General features: G+C 46.3%; 1 protein-coding gene across 2 annotated transcripts in view; it reads right to left on the bottom strand.

The window, feature by feature from the left end:
* Positions 1 to 26,907, bottom strand: part of pdzrn3b (PDZ domain containing RING finger 3b) — an 87,511-nt gene that overhangs the window by 55,839 nt on the left and 4,765 nt on the right. The window contains exons 2-3 of one of the 2 annotated variants that reach the window (XM_068594984.1): positions 25,313 to 25,399; positions 23,255 to 23,362 (exon numbers count right to left, since the gene is read on the bottom strand). In XM_068594984.1, the coding sequence (XP_068451085.1) occupies positions 23,255 to 23,362; positions 25,313 to 25,399 (195 nt within the window). The remainder of the gene's footprint in view (positions 1 to 23,254; positions 23,363 to 25,312; positions 25,400 to 26,907) is intronic. The other variant, XM_068594985.1, reaches the window with a different exon arrangement.

Genomic DNA, 26,907 nt, shown 5'->3' with positions numbered 1-26,907 from the left:
AACCACAAAAGTACAGACATGACCAGCACTGTTTTGTTTTTTTACTTTGGCAGAACATTGTGTCTTAAAGTTTGATGATGATGAAAAAGGTTAGGAAGAGATAAAAAAAAAGAAAGATAAACGAGTAACTTGACAACAAAGTGAGCCACAGTTTAAGCACACGCAGCAGTGCGTTGACGTTTGATTCGTAGGTGTGAGCACAATTTAAAAGGGACAGTTTTAAAAACGCTTAGAGCAATTTAGGTCATGACAAGAGCCAGTAAACATCACTCTGCTCTCGCTGATGATGTCTAACTCCAACAATGTGACCACACAGGCCAAGGAGATATTAATGATGTCTGTAAATACACCTCTCCCAAGTCCAATCCCACACACACACACACACACAAACACACACACGTGTCATCTGCTTCTTCGCTCAGGGCCTGAGTCAGACCAGGGAGATGAGCTCAGCTCCAGCTGGATGCTGAGGCCAGCTTTAAGTCAGTCCGCCACATTTTCACATTCAACTGCGACCTAAATCAAAACTGCTCTAAATCAACTGCTCCTGAGCAGACGCAATATTTCATTAGCGTGTTGTCTTCAACCAGACTAGCCGTGGTGGGGGTGGGGAGAGGGGGAGAAACAGAGGCGGTATCCATATTCTGCTAATGAAATTAGAAACTGTGTGGACGTGAAGACAGTAGAGGAACCTCGGCGAGCTGCCCGCGCTCCGGCTGGGTTCGGCTTTAAGCTGATTTATGGTCTCCGGCGAGGGAACAGGGGGATTTTCGGTACAGACCTAAATCACGACGGAAACTACGAGGCGCTAATTAGGAGAGCGGCGATATGCAGGACAGTGCAGCGTGGATTTCAGCTGATTCATTACCAGTGAGCATTGGGCTCCACACAAAAAAGCCTCTCTCTAAGTTCCAAACAAAACCCAGCGCGGGTTTTTAAGCACTCTTGAGTGCCGAGTCACCTCCAAGTCAGATTTTCCTGGGGTTGCGAAGAAGCCGTCTGGGCAGCTTTCAGTCGGCAAAGCACTACCCAGAGAGCTTAGAGCATGGCATGTTCATGGTTTTGACAAATGGGTAACGCGCTCGGGACTCATCCCTGCATAATATTAAATGGCACCGGGCCTCGACTTATCTCAGCTCCTTCACTGAGAGGAGTAGAAGAAATGCTTTCATCTCCACTGCGGCAGATCTTGACAAATAACCCCCCCTCCCCCCAAAAAAATGAGATTAAAAAAAAAAAAAAAAAATCTTTCAAATCCACTGATTTCCCAGGGAGGAGAAACCGTCAATCAATCGCACTTCAGTCTGCCTCATTTCAACAACGAGCCTCGAGGGCCGACGATCAACAATAAAAAGATTCTGATCGCATCTCAGGCTGCTTCCCTCCTCCACCGGCCTCCTCGCGCACCGAGCTCCCGGAGGCCCACACCCTAACCTAACTAGGCGGCATGTGTTGGTAATTTGCGAGCAGTTGATGTTGATTAGCTGGGTTATGACACCCTGCGACCTCGGCCCTAGCCGAGCACATAGACACACATTCTCCAATTAGCCCCTTTGGCGCTCGGGCCATCGGGCTTTACGGGGCCATAAGAGGGACTTATGTGAGAAGTCTGCAGGGACTCAGCTGGGCCCTCTCACACACACACGGTGGCACACAAATGTACTTAGTAGCGGCGCACATGAATATGATGCGTGGAATCTTTTTTTTTTTACTGTGTTGTACTGTGTTATTTACATCGGCTCCGAGCAGCTGCTCGACTTTAACTTCCCAATGAACTTCCAGGCAGCTAATGATGTCTACGCCACACTGTGCTTCCCCCTCCCACCCCCCTTTTTTTTCATTACAAGTTTCACAACTCCCCGCTGAACTGCTGTTATACCCTATATAAACTCATAAACTCAATAACAGCAAAACTGTTCTTGGGGAACTTTGTTTTCGCCGGCACACTGTTGTGTCTGAGTGTGAAGTAATTCAATCTGTCGGTTGGCGTAGTGGTGTGAAACAACAGGAACACAAGGCTTAACACCACCTGATGCCGCTGATTCTTACTTTCTTTATTGTATACTAGTGGCAAGTACTCCGTAAAATGTAACAACATCTGTAAATAAAGTACATCTTGGTAGGCCCTTCAGACTGACGTTGCTACTGGTAGCACTGGAGCCACCAACTCTATCGGTTCATCACCAACTACATCATTGTATCACCAACTCTATCAGTTTATCACCAACGTTATCAGTTGGTGGCACGAGAACATGATTTGGCCGCACCCTTTTTCTGGCAACATGGGATTTTGTGAAGGACTCTGTCGGTCAGTTCGTGGTCGTCTCCGCTCTAAAACAACAACAATAACTGCAACCACGTGGAATAGGTTATATTCAATGTTTCTCTCGTATGCTTCTACTCTTTTGTTCTGGTGGGCTTAGATAACGCAACAGCAGTAAATGTCTTTACATTATCCGGTCAAGCACATTCGGGAAAAACAGACACCAGATCAGATAGGGAGAGGACCCGGCTCCTCCGACGTGATTCACTCCCTTTAAACTGACTCCATTACAGGTAATATTCCAGCAACAGAGCTCAATGCCGTCTTGGCCCTGTGCAGCATCCCGGTGACAGATTTAGTGCTGCTCTTGGATCCTACGAGGTTGAAATGACTTAATAAAGAGAAGCTGACATTTTGAGTACAGAAGTGGAAGCCATGAAGAGGTGTAGTGGGGACGACAGGACTGTTTCCTTTCCAGTAGATGGGTGTGCGAGTGCTCAGGTCCGCCGAAACCACGACCTGATTCACAGCACCACATACAGTAACCACCTCCTATATAAAAAGGGCGGCGGGGACCGCCCTGGCAACCACTACCAAGTATCAAGTCGGCTTCCTGTGTGGGGATTGCCTGAAAGCAACCAGACAGACCGAAATCAATGTCGAGACTGGAGCCAACTCGACCACGGCCGACATCATCGCGCCACGATGCGAGAGCTTGTCTGCCTGGGTTGATGATTAAAATAATTCCCTATTCTATTGGGGACCTAAATATTAAGCTTTAAAGTCCAACGCTAAGTCCTAACAAAAATGCCAAAATGACTTCACTTCGCAAGACTCCAAAAAAAAAGGTGCAAAGATATAATTCCCTACAGTTACGGACTCAAACGGAGAATAAATCCATAGTGGTGGTGGTGGTGGTGGTGGTGGTGGTGGTGGGGTAAGAGGGGCGGGGGTCTTGCTGGACCGGTTCTTTGAGTGTGTCTGTGTTATTCCGCCCCTCGCCCCGGCACCGCTCTCTTCTCCCACCACTCCTCTCCCTCCCAGACATGCACTGATGGAGAGATAAGTTGAAGGTCATCCTGGGAGAACAGAGGCTCTGCTCAGGAATGTGTGGAATAACACTCTCTTGTTCTGCGGACGAAAAGGCATATCAGAGGCTGGTATGGCGTCGTATGGAACCGCGTCATCACCGTCAGCGACTTTAATTGGGAGAGCGCGGCGACACGCACGCGCGCACGCTCGGCAGCAAGACACAAACCCTAATTTTCTCTGATTATTCTCCTTTACTACGTGAACCATTGTAAAAAAAAATTAAAAATAAACAAAAAAAATGATGTGAGAGGAGTTTGAGATTAAATTATACAACGGTTGGCAAACACATCAATCTGAAAACCGAAATAATTCCAACGCTGCGCATCACATGCGGCTTGATTATGCAAACCAAAGCACTTGCGTCGGTGCTAAAAATCGCTCCGAAAAGCAGCGAGGGGCGAACTGGTAAATAAGATTGGGGAGAAAAATGGGACTCAGTTCTGACAACCGATCTCTTAAAAGAATCTTGTTAAAATAAATAAAAAGATTCCTTTTTACTCGCTGCCAAAATGTGTCGTATCCCAATAAAAAGAAAAGAAGGAACACCAGATTGTGATATCCCACGAGAGAACACTGACATCAAACTGATGAAACATGGACACTTATCTGGTTTGAAATGTGATGTTTGGATAGGCAACAGAACAGGACGCTACCCCCCCCTCCACTCAACAACAGCCATTAGTCTCAGTCTCATTACTCAAAGCGATAAAGAGATCCAACTGACACATCAAAGATATGCACATCGTGGTAACGGAGCTCTCTATTGGCAGCGTTAGTCTTGCTCTGCACATAGACATTAATAATGTGTTTGCGACATGCGAGCCTCCCAGCTGCTCCCAACCAGAGCTGAGAAGGCCGGATGAGTCAGCATGTGAGCTGGAGGAAAAACGAATATGGCTGCAGATCTGTCATACAGCGCGAGCGTAACCATGCCAACATGTTAAGATCCAATAATCACCAATACGCACATGTGCGGGCATTATCGTGAAAATCAAGTATAGAAGGCTCCGGGCTCGTGATAAGTGTATCTGTGATGTTTCCATCAGCTTTTTCTCAGCAGACCCACTTTTGATTCAGGAGGATAAGAGAAAGTTTATGTTAATTATTTTTTTGTTCCGGTTGTATTGCAGCTTCAAAGGAACCCCTGTGCAGTTGGACCATGAGGGCGTGATACGTTTGCTTTCTGATGCTCAACGAGCTTGCACACGAGGGACAACCATGCACGCAAAGAAAAACAAGCGCATGTCCTTGTGCGATGCATAAATGCTTTAAAACTTTAAAAAAAAGATGAACAGGAAACAAACAATGCACTTAAAGCGAGGTTTGTAATGTCTTTCAAAAACTTTGAACGTTTTGGTGTATTTGTTGATTACATTCAGGCATCCATCCATCCATCCATCATCTTAACCGCTTATCCTCATTAGGGTCGCGGGGCTCTGGAGCCGATCCCGGCTGCCAAGCGGCGAAGGCCGGGTACACCCTGGACAAGTCGCCAGTTCATCACAGTATGTTCAGGCCGTAATCAATAATTGAAAAAGTAAAGAAAAGGATGAAGCCGTGTTCGTTGTTGATGTTCATAATGATCATTGTGAGGGAGTGGCTTTGGAGAGGAAAGGAGCGGAAGGGGCAAAAAATAAATGGGACGCCTTTCTGACAGATCTCTTCAAAGAATCTTGTAAAAAACTAGAATCTCCTTTTTACTGCCACAGGATTTTGTTTAGAAAAAAAAAGAAACGACATCTAACAGTGTCATCTAAATTATGAAAAATGGCGACTACTTTTGGAACTAGTGCTGCAAGCGACTTTCATTGGAAAACGGCACTGGGATGAATATAGCGTTCGCATGCTAGCTTCACATTACAAACCCTAGTTTGAAGCATTAGCTAATGTTTTTTTCAGATATCTGGAGCCACACTTAGGCCAAAAGACATCTGTCTGATCTCAGCCTGACCAGACAGACATGAGACCTCGCAAATGGGATCGGAGGCCCGTTTTATCCCATGCCAGTGAGTCACAGTGGAAGACGACTAATGCAGCTCCACGGATGCCCCACAATGTCCCACAGGGGCACCGAGCATCCTTACATGCACAGCTGCAAACATTGCGAAGATAAAGAAATACAATGCTGTTGCTACCGCAATAGAACATTGAAGTCAGTTCCTAGCGATTATTTACAATCACCTATATGACGCACAAGTCATGAACGATGCCTAGCAGTGATTAGTTGGATCCAACATGCAGTAAGCCCTATCTCTGGTGAAGACACAACAATAATTTATGGCTGTGTGATGACAGTATTTCTCTCGACAGGCAGATGTTATGTAGTCTGATTCCAGCGTTACCCCAGGTGGAAACATCTCATTAGCTACTAGCACGTCAAATCGCCATGTGATGGAAAAGAGCATTTACCTTAAAGATTAGTAGTGTCTATCGACTGAAAAGGAGACAGTGTGAAACTGAGGGATGTCTCGTCACTCGCTCTATGTGACTGATGTGACAGTTGGCTGCACTTACCCAAGCAACGTAGCAGCAACATGCAATTTTACAAATACATATATTTCCGTTAGCGAGATCGCTTATCTAATTGCATCCGTCTTAGATTTCCTGGGCTACAGGAAAGGGTAGACCCATGGGAGGTGGTTTGAGCAAAATTAGTCTAAATCTGATGCTTTGTGGTCGGATCCCAACTGCCCAAGAAAGTATAAATGGTTGAATATGTTATGCTGATTAAAGAAGTAGAAAACTCCAAAGATACTTTCAGATATATATTCAAGGCCAAACTGATAAAAAAAAAAGGAAATTGAGAGCATAAATGGATAAGTGGATGATAGATAGATAGATAGATAAGTGGATGCATAGATGGATGGATGGGTATGTGTATGGATGGAGTTTGGACTGCCCTGCTGACAGAGGCCATGAGGTCTTCCCTTCACCTTGCAAGTCTTTTACTACGCTCTCAATGGACCACACATCCAGCTCAAAAGGAAAAAACACTGGGCTGAAAGTGAGCAGTGGGTCAAAAACAGGACTGGATGTGCTTAGATAAGCAGAACCGGAGGGGATCTGCCCCTTAGAGCAATAAAGCAGACAGAGAGCCAGCAGACAGCCTCCAGGCACAGCAGCTTTTGAATTAACCAGCAGGAATAGTGAGGGTCCTGTTTTAATTCCCCTCCATGCTTTGGGTCGCTTATATTTTTCTTTTGCCAATATGGCTCTGTCAACTTTTTGTTTCCCCCTGTGGTCCTGATGGGAGCTGTACAGGAATGTTTTCTCAAACCTTCTCTATACTGTCCAGACGTACACCATTTCCTCTTTTGTGCTTTTGTGTTTTACAGTACACAAAGCTCCTTTCAGTACCTCAACACAACCTTTGTCTGGACTTGACAAGCTCATGATGTCACACTTGCTAATTAGCGTACAACTTGGCCATTTAGCATAGTCCTTCACAGCGGAAATGTTGAACCTAAAATTAAAATAAAATGTTGCTGTTCTTCCTGACCAACCGCTAACATCTTGAACCAGGATTGCAGCCCATTTTTGTCAGCTCTCACCTTTTGTTGCCTTTGTTCCCTCTTCCAAAACACAACCGCCAAAAGAAATGTTGGCATTGTGCGCGTCTGCAGACCACGGGATACATCGAATGCAGACGTTTCTGAGCCCAAAATACAGTTGATAAAAACGTCTCATAAATCGGATCACGCTTAGAAAAATGCGCGATGCCACATGGTTAAAGCTTTGAAACGCTCGGTATCTGTGGTCTGCGGAAACGTACAATGCAAACAGTTGATCCTGGGCGACTGGGCAGAAAAACATCAGCATCCTTTTAAGCACTTTCCAAGGAAGAACATGTTAACAACCAGCCTCTCAAGCGTTTGCAGAAAGCTCAGATTTATTTTGCAATTTCAGTTCATGAGCCCAAATCTTCCATTACGAGAATGTTGTTTTAATCTAAACTAACACACTCTACAAACCTAAACCACGCACACAGGCTTCCTTACACATTCACAAACCCAGGCATCTGAGTGTGCATTCCTCCGGCATGCATTGCCACAGTGTTTCCATATTGCACTACCGTAGGGTTAAGACTTGAACAAATGAGTGATTAAGCTTGACGTGCCTATATTTTGGCACCAAAGCGAGGACTTGATTACAGTTAAAGTATATGGTGCAGGATGTAAAAGGTACGTACAAGACAAAGGTTTGAGTTGTTAGTCTTTGACTCTTTGAGTTCACTTCTTTGGTTCTGAACTTTTTCTCCTGACATGTCCCCTCTCCTCATTCTTCTGCCAGGTTCCTGGGCCTCTCGTCCAAGACATGCTTGTTTTACGATTTACAGATCAAGCTCCGGAATGAACAGCACAAAGGCAAGATGTTTCCGAGGCAAAAAAAAAAGAAGCTTTTGTGGAAGGAACAAGCTAATTGACTAAAGTGAATCATGTGTTTGGTGGGCGAGCGTTCCTCCTCTGGTTCCAGCTGGATGGTTCCTGTTCTTGTGATGCTGAAGGGGAGTGCAGTTTAACTCTCTGTGTTGACTTTCCCTCTCGGTGTAGGAGCTGGATAAACAGCTCAGTCAGCTGTGAAAGCCCAATGCAACGGTTTCCTCAGGAGATGCGGGAGCCACTAGGGGAGCAGCTCGGGCAACGCTTCAACCAGGTGATGCGGGTTGAAGATAACCGCAAACCCTCCGTTGAAGCGGCGTAGATGAGGAGCGGCAGTTTGCCCTAAACAAGCCTTCTCTGTGGCACTTGAACCTTTTCTTACGCTAGTTGTTTTTTCTTCACTACAACATGTGAAACAGTGAGTGCTGAGGTGTGCTGGCCGACAAACAAATGCTGGGAAGAAAATAAATCACACGCTGCTACACTTCATGAAGGTGTACTTCTGTTGTTTTTTTTGACTTCCATGTAAAGTTGCGAGTTTAAAAAGTCGTTTACTGTGTAATTCGGGATGATTCATACAAACAGCTTGAATGTTAAGACCACAATTATGCAACTCCAAGATGGACGCTCCAACAGGATGACACACTCTTTTTCTCTTACCCCCTCCAAGTCCAGACTTAATATTTAGCTCCAAGCATTCCACATTTGGACACACCGTCGAGAAACCACGCATCAAAACCACCGAGTTGCATTTTTTCCTCGGAGAGTCATACTTGATTAATCAGAGCGGGGGGAAGAGAGAACAAATGTGTGCTCAAGATGAGGAGGGAACCGACAGAGGAAATGCAGAAAGAGACACCGAGGGCTGAGAGCAGGAGCGAGCGAGGCTTTCAAAGTCGTGAGCGGCTGTGCGGTGGCACAGAAGCCTCTTGGAAAAAGGCAAACCAGGAGAGTTATTTCACCGCCCCTCACCGCTGAGTGAATGGAGTCTCCAGTCTGGCCCCCTAGAGTTTCTGCATCATGTAATTTAATTCATGGGCCACGAAACACAGCCAAGCGATGCTCAAACGGTACGAAGAGACAGAACCGCAGCAGCCATTTATGAATGACGGAGATTTTGTGCTTTTTACTGCCAGACAAATGAGTGCAAAAACATCTGAGAAAACATTTCCAGTGATTCCAACAGCAAAGTCGATCCGCTTTTTCTTGTCTGCAAAACACGGGGGGTGCCAGAATACAAGCCGATTGTGGGATCGTGCAGTTCGCTCATACCATACTGGCACAAGTGGTGGTTGTTTTACAGCCATTGACCTCATAGTGTTGGCGTGCTCTAAACACACACCACAAGTAAGACAGAAAGAAAAAGGTAAAGATTTGTTTTTCTAATCCTGCAGAGCCATGGTTTTAGCTATTCTTAGATACCTTATAGTTACATGAGTAGATGCTCCAATTACAGGAGTACAGGAAAAGAACTGCGCCAACTGCCAAGACGTACTACTCCAGCCATTGTACATGAGGTAAGCGTGGGATCCAGCTGAATAATTGATTTCGAAGCATTGGCATCATGGTAGTGCCGTGTTCTCCCAATGGATTTGAACGCGTCAAGCCTGCCCACATCCTCCCATCCTTCATTACCTCTTCGGGTGCAGCCCGCTGAAAGGAATTCAACGTCTGTCACTGCAATGTGTCGGAGTGAAGTGAGAAGTCGAGGGCAGTCGGCTAGTAAGGCCACGGGGGAGGACGGGCGGGGGCTCGCAAGAGCATTCACTCCCATGTACGAAGCTGTGCTCAAGTCCCTCGCGAGCACCCGGCCTGACATCTGATTACCCCCAGCCTGGTTGGAGGCTTCTTTGAGTAGAGTCGGAGGAAGGTCGCGGATGAAAGAACCGTTTGATCAGCGCTACATCAGCCTGCCCCTAATGTACACGCTTACATAAATATTGACCAGATTTGCGGGGTCATGTAAATTGTTCAGTGGTAGAAAAGCCTGGTAGATAGCTGCAGCACGCTTGAAGGAGTCCTTCGGGCTTTGAACATGTTTGAAAGTGTTGACTTTCTCCACTTGATAGATCGCTCACACTTCAAAGAAAACCCCGCGAATATGAACTGCGTTCGCTCCCTTGAATGGATGTGCAACATACAGTACGCACTCACGTCCCTGAGCTTTAATGCGGCTGGCGGCGACGTGGAAACCAAGTCCACTCATTGAACACAAGTGATGGATGAGAAAGACATTTGTCTAGACACATTTTGACGGAGGCTTCAAAAGCGTTGGACTCAAGCAAGGATTTGTGTATTTGTCTAAAAACCTGCCGGATGACACCTTGACAAACGAGGTTGCGTAAACAAGCCGAGCAGATGAAGTCGGGCCTGCGAGCGGCCCCGTTCGCAGCTGGAGTGTTGTGCCCAAGAAGAGCTTAGGCGGAAAGCGAAAGTGGTGGGAGAAGGGGGGGGGGGGCAAAGAAAAAAAAAACATCCATTGTCGCTCACATTTAGCCAATCTGCACGGTGAGTCTCTCAACAAAGGACGCAAAGCGCAGCACATTTGGTTCAGATCAGTGAGGTCGCGACCCCGCACAGGGTTTATTTGGACCTTTGCACCAAAATAATCACAGGCCTCTGCCTCTGCTGTGACAGACATTAACAGTCTGGAACCACTTCTCCGTCTCACCCCCTACCTGAAACGCCAACTTAGGGGCCAGTCGGTTGCCACGAACATTTCCTAATTATTGTTTGAATTATGTGACTTCTGCAAGTGGAAATGTTTCTTGCAGGAGGCAAAAGTGCTTTTTCTTGGTCGCGGGGAGAGTACGTGAGTGTTATGTGCTGCGGCTGTGGTTTGTCTGCAGAAGAGCGTCGGCTTCTTGGAGGTAAGGGACTGGGAGGAGGTCCAGATGAGAAAGAGACGCTTTCTTCTTCCTGAATTATACCTGCGATGCACAAGGAGACGGCCAGACATGTGGTTCATATTTTCACGGCAGGTTTTTTTGTCACGCTGGGTTTTAGTATTTGAAAATATTATTTGCAACCATCAAATCTAGTGGCTTTAAAAAAGTGAAAACAAGTTGTGGCACACAGAAAAAAAGAAGACAAGATCAAAATGTTGATCTGGTCTAACTCATGAAGAGAAGTCTTTTTCTGGGCTAACCACCCTAACCCTACGTTATCATTGTCAATGAGAGGGAATCGTTCACCCACTGCAGTTACCATGACCTGAAGCGAACATTTGGGCTTTTTTTTTTTTTTACAATTTGTGCAAAGCTAACATGAGAACTAATTTGCTGATTACCCAGCAGAAACAACAAAAAGTCAGTTGCTAACTGCAAAAAACAAAAAAAAACCGCTGTGACAGATCGGGCAACTAAAAGTGAGTGCACCGCTCTGTCTGATGAGGGCCTGAGGCGGTTGCCTGAATAGACGGAGCAGCACTGTTCAAACAACACCAACTCAAATTCTCCCCCAAAAAAAACAAAAAACAAAATCAGATAAAGGTCTCGTCTCGATGTGCAACCAAGGGACAGCTGCGAGAGGGCTTACATTTCTTTGGCTCCGAGTCAAGGAATTTGAGTGGCGGAGCATAACGCACACCCTTTACCTGCGATGCCTTGTGTAAATCTCCGACTGCTGGGTAAGACAGCAGCTGGGCAGCACACACTATATCTTATCCATACACTCAAGGTTTCCTGTCAGACGGGAATAAATGTTTTTATTTTACCTAATAAAAATCAAGATATAAAGCTGGGGTTGTGTTTTGTGCATGTTCAAAGTCATACGCCCAAAAATAAAGGGCCTTGTGTAGGATCCAGTATGTGTGTGTGTGTGTGTGTGTGTGTGTGTGTGTGTGTGTGTGTGTGTGTGTGTGTGTGTGTGTGTGTGTGTGTGTGTGTGTGCGTGTGTATGTGTGGAAGCCAAGCCCCGGTAGTCAGCATGCCTTTGCTGAGAGACAGCTGCTGGCCTGATATAGCATGGCTAGAGAGCAGAGAGGGCACAGTGTTAAAACCAGCCCAGTTAGTTTGCAGCCCCTTCGTCCATAAGCAGGACGAGAGAAATTTCGGGATAAAAACTAAGGTTTCAAGCAAAGCCGACACAATCTCATAGCCAAACGGAGCAATGTTGTTTTCCCCCCTTTACTGTTTTATCTACATCGGTCCTATTCAGGTGGCTGGATTCTTGAGCTCTCATACCTTCCATGCTGTGCTCTTGTTCTGTTATCGCCAAGGGTGCGTGTCCTGGCCTGGCAGAATAAGACGAGATGAAGCAATACGATACGGAAACAAAAGAGACATGGATATATCTGGTGTAAATCATCCAGGGAGATTGACCTTGTCTTTGGCAAAGCCAGACTGAGCACAAGTCAAGAATTCAAGAAGGGTTAGGTGGGTGAACTCCATCCCTGACCCTGACATCCAGAGACAAAAGGCCCTCTGCAGAATACATCATATCATATATATAGTGAGACATCGTGGACACAAAACATTTCCAGGCTCATTTTGAAACACAGCCAGAGCATCCCAGCACTTCAGCCTGCGCAAATTAACCGAAACACGTCAGCACAAGGCTCCTTGCTTTACTTTGCAATCATTTTCCATCTTTACTCTTGGCAGCCTCCTTCCATTTGATTTTCAAAGGTAACACTGTTGCAGAAGAGGAAAATGTGGGAACAACAGTAACAAAAGGCTAAATTTCCTTGCATTTTAAAGTAAGCCCAAGGCACATGGGCTTATGGTATTAAAAAAAAGAGTCTACAATGGACTCACAAAGGCCTATTGTCTAGCCGAAATGGGCATGACATGAGAGACATTAGACGTTAAATGACACTCTTTCTTTCTTTCTTCCTTTCTTCCTTTCTTTCTTTCTTTCCTGGCCTGCTCCAACCCTCTGCTGTTTGCCTGAGATGGTAAGGAGGGAAGCTATTCCCTTTTAAGTTAGCTGAGGGCTCTTACTCTTTTACCACCTGCGCACATCAATCACACATTTGGCCAAGCGCTCCGCTGCAATTGCAAAGGGAAGACGGAGGGAATCTCTTTGGATCTCCCTCCCAAGACGCCGACAAAATGGCCGCCACAGCGAGCGTCAGCTGGCATACTTCACTGATTAAATGCTCCACACTGTTGCTGGAGGTCTAATCAAAGCGCCCCTCTGTTCGCGGCGAGTAAAGGGTATCTTTATTAACACCTTGGCGTTGACCTTGGCACGGGGCGCCGTGCTCTCTGCCGGTGGTCCCTGGGCTTCTCCTGAGCCTGTCAGTTATTTTCTCTGCCTGAGCACTATCATATGTCACAAGCTACACAAATGTGTGGACACAACCTATTCAACCCCAGGTAGAAGGCATGCCAGTGAGTGAATGGGGGAGACAAGTTATGAAACATATGCTTTTGATAAATAATGGAAAAACAGTTCGGCAAACTCATACTGAAACAGAAAAAAAAAGGGTATTCACAGGTGACCTCCGAACAGCGAGATTCAAATTCTTAGTAGCTCCTTTTCAAACTACAGTATGTCCCTGAATATTCAATGATGAGGGGGGAAAAAAAAGCTACGAATTTTTATTCAAATAGGAAACACGTGGCATACTGTAAGTCGCTGCAGGTGGATTTACAAGACAGAGAAGTGGGCCCTTGCGCCGAGAGCACCTGTATCTACACTGGGAGGAAGAGGAGCAGACTTTACATCCCACTGTAGAATAAGTCATCCTCCGACATATCTCTCACTCCTCTTTTCCCTTTGGATGAGAACTGAAAAGCTCGCTCAATGAGCCGGCGCCGGCCATTCCTCCAGGCTGCGTGTCAAAAAGGGGGAAGAGGAAGTCTTGAATGAGACGGAGAGGTGACACTTGAAAGGGAACATCTCTCCCGGGGCGAACGAGAGAAAGGCTCGACTAAAGCGGCGTAACAAGAGACGGAGGACAGCGCTGATGAACAATGTTTTTTTTGGGGGGGGGTGTGTGCTATTTGCACACATTTGCATGAGAAAAAGGCGGCGCAGCGGCCGCCAGTTCCGCTTGCTGAGTACTGAATGGAGGGGAGCTCCAGACCTCCTCCGGAGAGGCTGTGGAGAATGGGAAGCCCGTCTAAAGTGCGGTGTGTAGTTGGGATTAGAGCAAAGAAAACCGTGGGTGCGCTTCTTCACTATGCCCATTCACGTTTTACAGTGTTGTTAGCAACAACGCTGTACGCATGCAAGTGCCCGGCGGAGCTTGTCAAGTTGTGCAGGGGCATGAACCATCAAAGATTGGGATTGCACCCGAAAACAAATTGACTTTCTCCCCTTGTGCTCTTTGAGAGTGGGTAGACTGCGTCAGCAAGTGACCCAATATTTCGTGGTCGGATGTATACTATACATATGTATTTGGTGGAGAAACCAGCCAGACGTCAGTCGTTCAACAGAAACAGCTGAAACGATTTCCGTGGAATTTGAGTCCACTGGTGGATTATCTATTCTGTCAACCGAACACGCGCCCACCACACACTTCCTTGACTCATTGTTTCAAGCTCGCTTACAAAGAATCTGAAGGCCGAACAGAACCCAAACACGCTGAAAGCAGCAGGTGTGCAAGTTAAGGCACATGTGCTGAAGTTCTCTCAAGAAAACGTGTTGATGTATCCCAATTAGCTCATATTATTGGTGAACATCTGTCGCGTACAGGAGGGACAATTATCTACGGTGATGTCACCCTGTGTGTTTTGCACCTGTTAAGTCCTAACAAAGCCTTACAACAAATAAAAACCAACATCTGTCGACAGCATTGTCGGGACGTGGCCTGTGGTACTGCAGTGAGCACAGGCTGAGTGGATCTGCTTCAGACTCGTTCTGAAGGTCAAACTGGCAATTTAACAGGAAGGAGTGACGCTTTTGCTGAAAAAAGCCATGCTGTTGAGACGACGTTTCTTCTTAGCTCTCGATCAGGAAAATTGTTGCACCCTTTAAGATAAAAAGACACATTGCAAGAACGCATACGATGCAGCTAATATGGGATTGGTCGGACATTTTCACCCTGCTTACACAACTACACCTACAAAGCCACTTTGAATATGCATCAGACAACATTTGCAGTGATAAATAGGTAATAAAATGGCTGAATGAAAAAAAAGCAGACAAAGCTGGCTCCAAAACCCTGAGCTGAGGTCCTCAACCCAAACTGTCGTCGGTGTCTTTGAGCGAAAAGTTGGTGGAGGGGCCAATTTTGATTGTTGCGTTTAGTGACCCCAATTCTAATCATTGTTTCCTTAAGTTTGAATTCATTTACGTTTGGATCAGACGATTGGGATGGAAAGAGAATCAGTTGAGTCCCAGATGGAGCCAGGGAAGCATAACAACTCTTCTCTGACACGTAGTCAAAACTGCTGCTCACGAATCCACTTCATCATCTCACTGAAGCAACAGATGCGGTGACTCCACATGCGAAGAAGACCAGCTCACTGACTGATGAGGGAAATCTAAACGCCTATAATCTGACGAGGGACCGATGTTGGATCATTCAATGCCCTCACGAACCGTGTCTAAATCACTGTCAGCCTGCAGCCATCTCCGCACAAGCACCGTCACAGTGGCTAACCGACAACCAGTGAGCCATGGGACCTGTGCAATGGAAAACAGCAAAGTCCCTTTGAGCATCGTGTAAATGTGGACGCCGATCGTCGAACAGACTCACGAGAATCCAGTGGGGCGAAAAGATCCATCCAAAAAAACAAAAAGGTCAACATCTTGTGCTGTATTCTTAAGTCTACTGGGTTTCTCTGCTTAATTGATGCCTCTTCATTCCCTCAATCACCACCGCCCAATTAGTTTTTATGTGCGCCACAATGCTGCTATCTCTCAGCTCGAGGATTGACGAACAGCCTTTATATAGACCTAAAGTTAAGCACTTGGAGTTTATTTGACCAAACCACGGCGGTGAAGGATTACTTTTACCACGCGGAGTCGTTTCTGCTGACTGCCTCGAAAGCTCCGGCAGAGACGAGCGAGGGACGCCTGGCTCCTCTGCGGCGTCAGAGATTTACGACTTCTTACACGCACGGAGTTTTAAACTGTGGTCCACACAATGGAAGACACGTCGAGGGGAGGGAGAAAGATACTGTCAACGCTTTCATTATGTCGGCAGTTTGGGGACTGTGAGCCCGTTTTCTACTTCACCGCTTGGTTCCCTTGAGAGATTCCCACTGCGATCCTCTCAGACAGTGAAGACGCAGCATTGCTCTTTTCGGTGTGGTCGGGCAGAAGACTGGCGTGAGGCTGGAGTGTTAAACTGTGGAGTATCTCTCGGTCTGCGGGCGGATTAGTGTCAATTTGGCCGAAAGATAATGGTATTTATTTGAATAATGCACAGCGGAAAAGGATACTTTCTTTAGTAGGCTGAAAAGCAGCTTTTTAAAAATTGTCTCGTGAAAAGCACCATTGACATGTTCACAAAGTAGACGACAGTGTGCAACGACGGGGAGGCTCCGTAGCACGAACCAAGAGGGAGCAACCTTTTCACAATAAAAGCCCTGTACACGCTACGTAACTGTTCGAGAGAGGAAAGTCAGATTCCTTCAGAGCCTTTCGCCAAAAGGAAATGAATTAAAAAAAACTGACACTCACTTAGCTTACACAACAGTTGACCTCAGACAGACGCTGCTCCGGGTCAACGGGGTCCCGGTGGTCGGCCCTGTGCCTGCGCAAATCTATTCAAAGCTTTGATTGAAAAAAAGGGTCGCAAATTTGCTGCTGGCATGAATAGTTTGACTGCAAAATATTCCTGGCGGGTATGTGAACGTCTCCAAGGGGGAACACTAACTAAATGAACAATACCAACATGTTGTTTTCATGGCCGAGGATTTGGAAGAGAGATGTTCCTGTTTGCTAATGTTTTTCTGAGGCCATAAGAGCAACGGATATGAATTTTGAAACTGGGCGTAGTTCCCCTTAAACTCACCTGTAGGTCCATTTAGTAGCCGCTCTGGAGCTTTCTTATGTTTTTAGTATTGACGACGACAAGTCCTAAAAAGTAGTCAGTGGAAATTTCTATTTTCAAATTAAATTAATATTTTGTTTTTACACTAACTCTATCTTCTGTGGAAGCAATCATCATGGAAAATATAATCAAAAGATCCAGAACAGCAACTTAATGGACCTTGAGGTCTATCTTAATGTTCAGCAACAACAACCTGTGGCTTCACCAGGATACTGGGAACATGTTTTGGCATATTTCCTTGTAACTACCGGGACTTTGAGACTGCTTGTACCGAAGCAATTTTTACTGTTTACCCGACTGCTTTTTTTCAGATTCCGAGGCACTTATCACGATTTAGTCGGGAAATGTTACGTAAATCCTGAATTGATCATACAGGAGGAAACGGCAAACGGCTCGCTTTACTCTGATTATCCGTCTATTTATCTAAAAATTGCTTCAAACTTTCTGTCTCCGGTATTCAACCAGATGGAAACACACTTGTGCTCAAGTGCACTAAGCCAATGTCTGGAGGGAGGGAGAGAGAGAGAGAGAGAGAGGGAGAGAGAGAGAGAGAGAGAGAGAGAGAGAGGGCGGCGATTAACATGCTGCAGTCGGGATGCATTTCAGAGGGGCACTGGGAGGAAACGACGGGCCATTACAGCACAACTAAGGGTCTGTTAATCAGCTTATTAGGGTTTAATTGAGGGTAGTTAATTAGGAGTCGGTGGGCAGTCCGTGCTCGGGGGTCTGACATGAGAAGCAGCTGGCAGAGCAACCTGAGACGATTGTTGCTGATCCATTTACTCAAGACCAGTGATTGACTGGCAGGAAAATTAGCCTTAATTACACCTGTCTATTTCAGGACCCTTCAGGAGCCATACATTAACCCGCCAGCTCCAGTGAACACGGAGCTGCTCGGCGAGACCGTGTTGGAGCAGAGCAAACACATTTACAGTAGGCCCAGACTGTGTGTCTCCACACACAAAAAAAAAAAAAAAGAAGAAGAAGAAAAAAAAACATCAAGAGCGCCGGTCTGCCTTTGAGGACGCAAGCTGTTCAAAACCGAGTGGAAAATACAATATTCTCTGTGTGAGTTGAGGGACGGAGACAAAAGCGGCCTTCTGGCTGCAGCCAGGCATAAGCTCACCTCACACCATCTCTAGACTGAGACCCCCCCCCCCCTCCCCCTCCTCATATAGAGCAGCGGAAAACAAAGGTGTGCTTGTCCTCACTTGTTAAAACCCGGCTCTGCATAGGGCAGCGGCTACCACCAGAAGCTGATTATGGACCCTTTAAAGTTAGATTTGATTTAATGTCCTGCTCTTGCCTCAGCTGGACCACGGGGCACAGGAATGCGGCCGGCTGCTCTGATTGGCCCGCTCAGCCCACGGGGCCGGATTCATCCTGTCTGGGGGCCGGACAGGAGAAACAGAGCGCCGCCACATTCGGCTCGCCCGTCTGGGGAATAAACACGCTGGCTGCACAGGGGCCCGAATCCAATAAAGAGCCTGACAAAGGCCTGCTTCTTGCCGAAGAATGCCAAACAACATGTGATCCCCCGCAGGGAAATAACTGCTGTGTCTGTTCCGCGCAGCCCTCCGGGGTCAGAAATAACGCCTGGGGAACATTTTTTGGCACATGTCCTGCCAAGGACGCCATGTGCTGCGACAACGCATTAGTGACGGTGGGGTCGAGCCAACCACGCTCTTCCGCTGTAATCTGACGTGTTTGTCGGTCGTCGCATGGAAATCGCTGTCAGACTCAATGACGATGCAAGTGCTGCGGAGCAAATGACAAATAGTTGGAGTCATCAAGCGGACAGCTTCATTCAGAGCCTCTGAACACTCGATTGAGATCACACGCCAAATGTACACAGACAATGTTACTCGCTGAATCAGCTGTCATGATACTAAGCTTTATGCCATCACGGCCTTCATTCGAGGTATAAAATTGATAACCGTCATACGAGACTTGATGTGGTTTTAGATGGCGGATATCATAACAGTCTCTTCCTGTTTTTAAAAGGCTCAAAGTGATGCAACTTTTTAAAAATGACACTTTTACCATTATTTGTCTTTCATCATTAAATCAACATTGCTGATGATTATTATTCAAACATTAAAAATAACTTGAAAAATTGTGAAACCTTACAGTTTCTTGGCACAAAAGACAATAAAAATGGATGTTCTCTAGTTCCACGGATCAGCTAAAAGCGGTGTGGCTACTTTTGCAGCAAAAGCCAGCGGTCTCGCTTCCCATTTCCTTCTCAAATATCTCCCTTTGCCTCGGATGACACCGGAGGCGGAATAAAGGCTCATTGACGATGCGCGCTATCGGTCCCACCTCCGACGCGGCTCACTTCACATTTCTGTCAGTCACTGCTAAGTGCTATCTGGCTGTCTCTGGCTCTGGTGACTTGACACTTAAACGTAACGGTGGTAAGGCTCGAGGTGTTTAGTGGCTCACCGTGGGTAACCTCGCAACTCACACAGCCAAGCGACAAGTAAGAAAATGCAGATGTGCTGCCTTGAGGAGTTTATATTAAGACATGATATTACTGTGAATAAAATGCATTTCAAATATGTTTTTTGCCGTACTCGCTAAACTAGATAAACAAAGCTTTATGCAACTTCAAAAGAGTTAACTTCAGCAACAAGGCCAAAAGCCCACTGATTCTTTGCCAATTAACATAAGCCGTAGCAAAATGGTCATGGGAACAGGTTGTGTCAAACACAATGAAGCTGATCCGAGTCCCAGGATGGAGGTTCGATTTTAAACCCTTCGCCAAAAATGCAATGCAGTGTTTAAAGCGGTCTGTTTTGCATCTCAGACACGCTTGATAGTGACCCCTGGTATTTCCTTCCAAGACTTCGGGGAAAAATATATTAAAACACATCATGTATCTAAATGAAGAGGCAAACGCCAACGTACCTGCATACTCTAAACTGTGCCGGCACATACATACCCGCAATTTATTTGTGCTCCGTGTTTCACAGGTGACTCTCGATGAAGCTGTTGTGCTGCCGACATTTAGCCTTCAACTCTCCCGTGTTTGAATTCAAATGACGTCAGGTGGACATGTATGCATCCCCACACATTGTCTAAGTAGGAACACATTCCTGCCCCCTACCTTGTCCTCCATATTAAAATCACCCCCCCGCCACCCTCCCCAAATGTCAGTTTATTTTAAAGTAGTTGTTGCTGTCCGCCCCCTGCGACCTTAGAATGTTTGCTAGGGAGATTTACAAGGCGACATTTACACAGCAGCCCGGGCGTCTCCATTCTCGTCCTATTTTCACACTTGGGGCGGCGAGGGACACACACACACACACACACACACACAGAGAAAACATCCCCTCCACACGGAGAGCTCAGGCACGATCACTCTGGGATTGTGACATTGGCTTAGTCGTGTTGTGCAAGCAAAGAGGCTTGAAGAAAACGGAAGGCCATTTATGTGGGCGGGGACAGAAAGAAGAAAGTGTCCCAGCCACTTGATGTGAAGTGACATTGAAAAAAACTGAAGGATCAACTTTTGTACACGGCAAATATGTATAACGCTCCTGGACGTGGCACGCAAGCCCGAGACTGATGATTTGAGAAGGAGCCAGGGCACCTTGGCACCAGATCGTCACGCCAAATCGGAACGCATTCATGAAAATCCCAGGTGGCAAACACGGGCAGATCCTGACCAGAGTGCTGAAGCTTTTCAGCTTGCGGTGGGGGCTTCGGCGAAAGCAAACACAGCAACTCCGGGTTTTTATGAGTAAAAAAAAAAAAAAAAAGGGAAGAAAAAAAACGGCCGAACAAGAAGGCATTCATGTGCTGATTCGTACCAGCCTGTAGCTCAGTTAGGAGGACAGCCATCTGCTATCACACTCCCCCGCTAAGAGCCTGTCATAGACGGACAAGCCGTGGATCGCCATGTACATGCGACGTCCATATAGACTGACTGGAACTGACACCTCTGCGACAGGAAGAGAAAACAGCTCCGCGGAGGTGCGTTTCTGTCTCCTCAGGTGAACGCGCTTTTCGGCGCTCTGTGTCATCCGCCGGTTCGCTCGCGGTGACCCCCCCCCCCCGCCCAACCCCCGTAGTGGTGAGAGGCTGTGCCTTGTAAATGGCTGTCAACACTTGCTTTCCACTGCAATGGCACAGTAAGGGTGGCCATGCCAGTGGTGAAACATTAGCAGGTTCCTGAAGTGCATCGCGACGGCAAAGCAGATCAAAAATGACTGGGAAAGTCTGCTTCGTTCAGGTGTGTGCCTCACCGGGAGGTTCAAGTGACCTTTGACCACCAAATTCTTATGAGTTTAACCTTGAGTCCTAAGTGGACATTTGTGCCAAAGTTGAAAAATTCCTGAGATGTCACTGCGTTAACGTCTCATAAAACCCGCTGTTAGCTAGTTGCTCAGCACCAACCAACAGACAAAGTCCATAGCTAGCGATAGCCAGCTATGACCAAAAGAGAGCAAGGAGGAGAGTGAATCACACACTTTAGTTCATCACATGGCCAGAAATATGTCCGTAAAGGCTGCTTGGAGATAAGGAAATCTATAAGGATGGCAAGAAGGTGGTTGATGAGCATGTTAAGAAATGTTGGAGCCAAGACCTTAAAAAGGAGACAGTAAATCTCAAAAGGTTAAACTGACTAATTGCTGCCGATTCAAGCTTAACCTTTTACATTGGGCATGAAAGTCTTGGATTTTGACGACATCTCCTTTCTTTTGATTGTAAAAGTGAAATGCCATCTTCCCTGTCAGCATCATCGAAAGTGTACAAAAACTATTTCTGTAGATTTGTGTCAAAGCCACTCAATGTCGTACAGTATCTGCCTGAAAAAAAAAAAAAAAATCCTGAGAGGTGTGATGAGAAATCAGATTTAAAAAGGCATCAGCTTATCTAACGCGCGTCCCACACAGGATGCTAAATAGATGAGAGTTACGAGCTGGATATGAGGCTGCCTTTGGGCGCTCCGGGTTTTGAATTCCTTTGATTCACCGCTGAGTTCACAGACCCAAAGATGCAACCCACACACTTGCCAAACATGTCGTATTGACGTTGCGTTCCTATTGTGATGTCTGAAAAACCCTGACACGGAACTTTCTGCTTGAACCGCCAAACAAAGAGGGAGCCTTCGAAATCTGAGCCACCTTCAGTGTCAAGTTTCTCCATCAGGTGAAAAAGAGACCGGCAACACTGAACTGCTTCTACTTTTGCTCTTTCAATGGCCAGAATGATTTATTTTGCTTTTTTACTTTTTGTCTCCTAAGCCCGCACCTCTTCAAAAGAAAAGGTCACTTAATCGGGTGCTTTGCTGCCTCCTCGGGCTCTTTGCGTCCTCTCTGCTCATGCGTTCTCCTCATCGGAGAGATTCTGTGACTTTACCCACAATGGCTCATAATAAACAAGACACACACAAGGGCAGCGTTATCCTAAAGCAAAATCTGAACCTTCTCCTTTGTCCTTTTAAAGCTAGAAAAGGGTGAACGACTATCTCAACACAAAAACCCTCCACGACACCAGTTCAAGTCACCAAATACAGCAAACATTTGCCCGTCGACATGATTCCAAATCCTCCAGGCAGAAAAACTCACACTTTAGCTTCACTTTGGAGGGTCTCGTTGGCCTCAACTCACCACTACGCAAGCGAATCGCTGGCTCAACCTGCCCCTTTGTCGGGAGATCTCCAGCTGCAGAGAGCTTGGAGACCGTCACTGGGATGAGAGGCGAAGGCGAGCACGTCGCACGTCGGTTATGGTGCCTCCGTAATTACAGCCACAACATCTAGCCCCGTAGCCGCCGCCAGAGGACTCCTTGCGTCGACTGCGCGAATGACCGGCGAGAGTGATCCACGGGGCCCAGATGCTGCACTCTCCTTCTCTTGCAAACACTTTCCACACAAACATCTCTGTGGGCAATGTTCTGGGCAAACTGTTCCGCGGAGGGTAATTTCACTGAGGTCGGACAATAAAAAAGCCTGCGACGGACCAGATTTGTCATTGTGGGGCGCGCGGTAACACACACTTGCAATCCACACAAACCTCGCCGTTCAATGCAGCCATTGTGCGGCATTCTGCTTGACAGCTGTTTTGTAAAGGCCACCTTTGTGATGTCGAGTTTGTCAACGCTTCCTTAGAGCCGGCCTTCCCGCACACGAGAATCTGTGTAACGGCGAGGAGGAGGATGCTGTACGGCGGCTCTGTCATGGAGGGATTTGTCATTTCGGGAGCGAACACTGGGCCCTTTTTTTTTTACTCCCCTCAGGTTTAGAACCGGCCTATCTGCAGCGGTGCCCCACTTAACAAAGCCTTCTCCTGAACACTGGCACAAAATGTGTTGAAACGTTTACCAACTGCAGGATTTACTGCCTCGAGCGGAAAAAAAAAGCCCCTAGCGCAATTCGACATGTCACATTTGCTGCTCTTAGCCGAAATCACTTTTTTTTTTTCTTCAAAAAGTCAGAGGAACATTAATATTGAGTTGTGGGTTCGTGCTTCCTCGCTGTCGTCATCTTTATGGGGCGGACGGCAGCTGTCGCGTATTCAGACTTCCCCGTCAGTGCACAGTGTGGTGGCAGCCACATACCTCCATTATTCTGTCATGGATTTGAAGGCCCTCTTCCTTGTCCGCCGGACCTTCCTCGATGACCTTGGATACAAAGATCCCCTCATTCGAAGTGCTGTCGCTGTCGTCCTGTGGAATAAATTGCAGTTATTGCCTGTCAATAATAAAATCCACCAAGCTCTGATGTTGAGGAGAATCGTGCTGTGCACATTTCTGACACAATCTTTCAAAATCTAGTGCCGGCAAAAATCAAATATCACACTTTAAATGTTTTACTACTTTTAAAAACCCTAGAACTAACAGTTTTGCTGCAAACAAACACACAAAAAAACATCTTCGATCATCCTCACTTAGCAGTGCAGACAGTTCCCGTTTGATGTGCCGAGGTTTTAAAAAGGTACCCTTCTGAAACCTCTGCTGTCGCACCAATAAAGTGGAGGTTGAACTAAATCTAGTGTGTGCCGCTCAAACCACTTCATAAAAATGTGCCTGTCTCTGCAGAAGTAGTTCCTGAGTTACTCGGATTAATCCACAGCTTTCACGTCAGCTGCTTACACAAAGGAAACAGCAACTTCAGACGCCACCGTCTCAACATCCAGGCACAACCAAAAATATCCGGACGACTCGATACCAGGCGAGTCTATTTGTAATTTGGGTAAAGCGACCCTCTGACCCTGCCCTTGAGTGTGGACTTAAGGGTTCGCTTTACACACAGATGCTTCCCAGGCCTGAAGCAGCAGTCCTGGACTGTAGGCAAGGGGCCAGGTGGACATGCCGGGTGGACGTGGGGTACAGGATCAATCCAACACCGTGGCCACGAACCCCGAAGCGAGCGCTCTCATCTCTATCAGCGCTCTCCTTGAAAACCCACAGGAGATGCGTTGTGCTGCAACACAACTACAATTTAATGAGATACTTAAAGAAACCTCAGAAGTCACCGCGCGCTAACTGTAATTTATTTCTGGTGTCATGCACAGTGTTAACGCAGCAACGCTTCGCTACTAATTTTTTTTTTTTTTTAACAAGCTCAATGCTTTGCCTTTTCAACTTGCCCAAATCTTCAATTTAAAAAAAAAGAACAACACAAAAAAAAACAGTCCTCTTAGAGGCCACAAAATCTGGCGGACTGATTGCTTTTACCAAGCCATGCCAGAATAACAGCCACATGAAACACATGTGTCAAAGGCTACGGGGATATTAGCTATTTCTATTTTAATGAATAGCTTCTTACACAGACTGCTGATTTGAGGTTGGCGGGGGGAAAGTGAAAGCCAAGTATTATCTCCGCTGTCTCTCATGGTCGGGTTTGATGCATGGCTCTGTCACGAGAGAGAGAAAGGTCGCAAATCTACGAGGTCGTGAAGGGAAAAAAATATAGGGGTTGTTTTGGTTTTTTTTAAAACACGCTCTTTATGTGTGGATCTTTTTATAGCTTCCTACTATACACAGTTTTGCTATGATAATCTAGAGAAGTGCGTCATATCGGCAGTGGAAAAACAGCCCTGTAACAGTTGAGCGCAGTCGCGATGAGACAGAGACGGGGAGCAGCGTTTGAATGGGACAAGCGTGAAAGAAACGCTGTGTATAGAAGACACAGCCGGAACCAAGTGTTGAGACGTTTTCAAACTTTCACTCAGCGGAGCGTGTGGCATCATTAATGCTTCTTCCCTCAGAGCCCCCGAGGTAGAAAACGTAGTGGCTGTTAAAAAGGTCGGGATGAAAGACCCTTTCCTTTCCTCTGTGTTTACCTCACCACCAAAATCCCCTCGATTAGAGACAAAACAACTGCGGTCAAAGCCACAATCCCAGATTTAACTCCCATAAAAGTAATTATAGTTTTTTTGTAATCTGTAATACCAAATCTGCCAAACCAGACCAACATATAAACACAATAAAAGTTAATAGATGCGGTCCATCTATCCACAGACTGGAGAACACATGCATGACCGTGTCAGTCAGCACAGAGAGAGCCGGTGGTGCTTTCCAATGTACATGCTATTCATTCCTGGGTTGCCATACGACACTCGGCCGATCACCGGGGGGAGATGAAACCTCCGAGGCGCTCGGCTTTCAACCTACCGCGCATGGCCTTCCTCCTACGATGTTAAAACCCAGAGATCCGCCCTCACGAAGAAGGAGGACCGTCGCGCTTTGAGTCTGGCCTTCCTACAGACACACAGAGGAGAGACACGGGCAGCAAAGTGAAGGCAGGGGGTTATAACATGATTATCTATTATTAACTCCAGGTGAGCGACAGGGTGATTGGACCGGGTGCTTCAGGAGGAAGAGCGGGGCACGAAAAACGTGGCCGGCAAATGATCAAACTTATTAGAAGATAACAAAGGCGCTCAAACGCATCAAACTGCAAACGGAGCGAGGGGCGCAGGGTGAGAGAAAGTTAATAATAACCTTGTCTACACATTAAGGGGTGCTGTGAAAGTGGACCAGTGAACACCTTGACCCTATCTTCACTACGGGGCGGAACAATTTGTTCATTCTCTGTCAAAATCACAGTTTGAGACCAAACTCTCAAAACGGCTGTCAACAGGATGATTGGGGGTCGTTAGTTGGATTTCTAAACACTGTTAAAGTGAGCTTGTCCTTATTATTCATATGTATACTAGTTCACTAATCTAGACTAATATCTTAACAAATGGCTATGAGTATATATAGATTTTGAAGAAATAATTCTGGCAGGACCTCGACAACAAGTGTTACTTTTTCTGATTAAATTTCTCTAGAAACTAGATGTTTCAGCTCATGCTTAGTACAAATGATCTTGTTATAAACTGTAAGCCTAGAGTTTAAATTTACAATATATATATATATATATATATATTTATTTCAATTTCAGTAGCAATCTCTTTTATTCACAAAACCCAATTGAATATTTCCCCTCAAATCGCTCGACCCTAACTCTCCCCCTTCTCCGAGGCCCAAATACCGGAGTGACCAGTCCGAGGAGCCAGCAGCCCATCCCTCTCTCAAACTGTTGTCCGATGTAAATCAATACACCCTAGGACCTCTGACTCAGTGGCAACATGACATGAAAACCTGTGGGAAACTCGCAGAGTCAGCTCTTATTGTTGTTTTTTTTCCCCTCTAAGCAGGATTTAGAGGGGAGTTATGGGGGTAATGTCATTTCAGCTGCCACTCCAGGACACAGAGAGACTAAATATAAAGCTTGGCACGTACAGTGTTCTGGCTGCTGTGTCTTCGAAAAAAAAGCCCATCATGTGCATGTCAGGCCATCTGGGGAATGCTCGCCCCCATGCTGCGCGTCACGGCAGCATTAGCGACACATGCTTCCACATTAAACCGACTGCAACCGTTACTGTCAACGCGTAGACAGTCGGGCATCAAGTGAAAGCCGAGCTGAGAAGTAAAAGTAATTTCAGACACTTGTAGATATATACCGACTCTGCCACAAGCCTCAAAATGGATGGATTTTAAAGGATGTGTTAACATTTTGTCCGAGAGAGCCATTAAAAATGAACTCAGAGTAATTAGGGAGTCTTTTCCCGCACATCTGTGAACACTCTAGCAAAGCTCTAATCCCGAAGACATGAAGTGAATCTCTTCAGGAGGTTGTGTATTTACTTAAACAAAAAGGCATGCCTAGGGTGATAAAAAAAATAATAATAATAATTACATGTCCTTAACCGCCGAAAAGG

Source organism: Clinocottus analis, unplaced genomic scaffold (assembly GCF_023055335.1).
Source record: "Clinocottus analis isolate CAN_PGR_092001 unplaced genomic scaffold, fCliAna1.0.p SCAF_3, whole genome shotgun sequence".
Classification (NCBI taxonomy): Eukaryota; Metazoa; Chordata; class Actinopteri; order Perciformes; family Cottidae; genus Clinocottus; species Clinocottus analis.
This window is presented reverse-complemented; position numbering and strand designations above follow the sequence as displayed.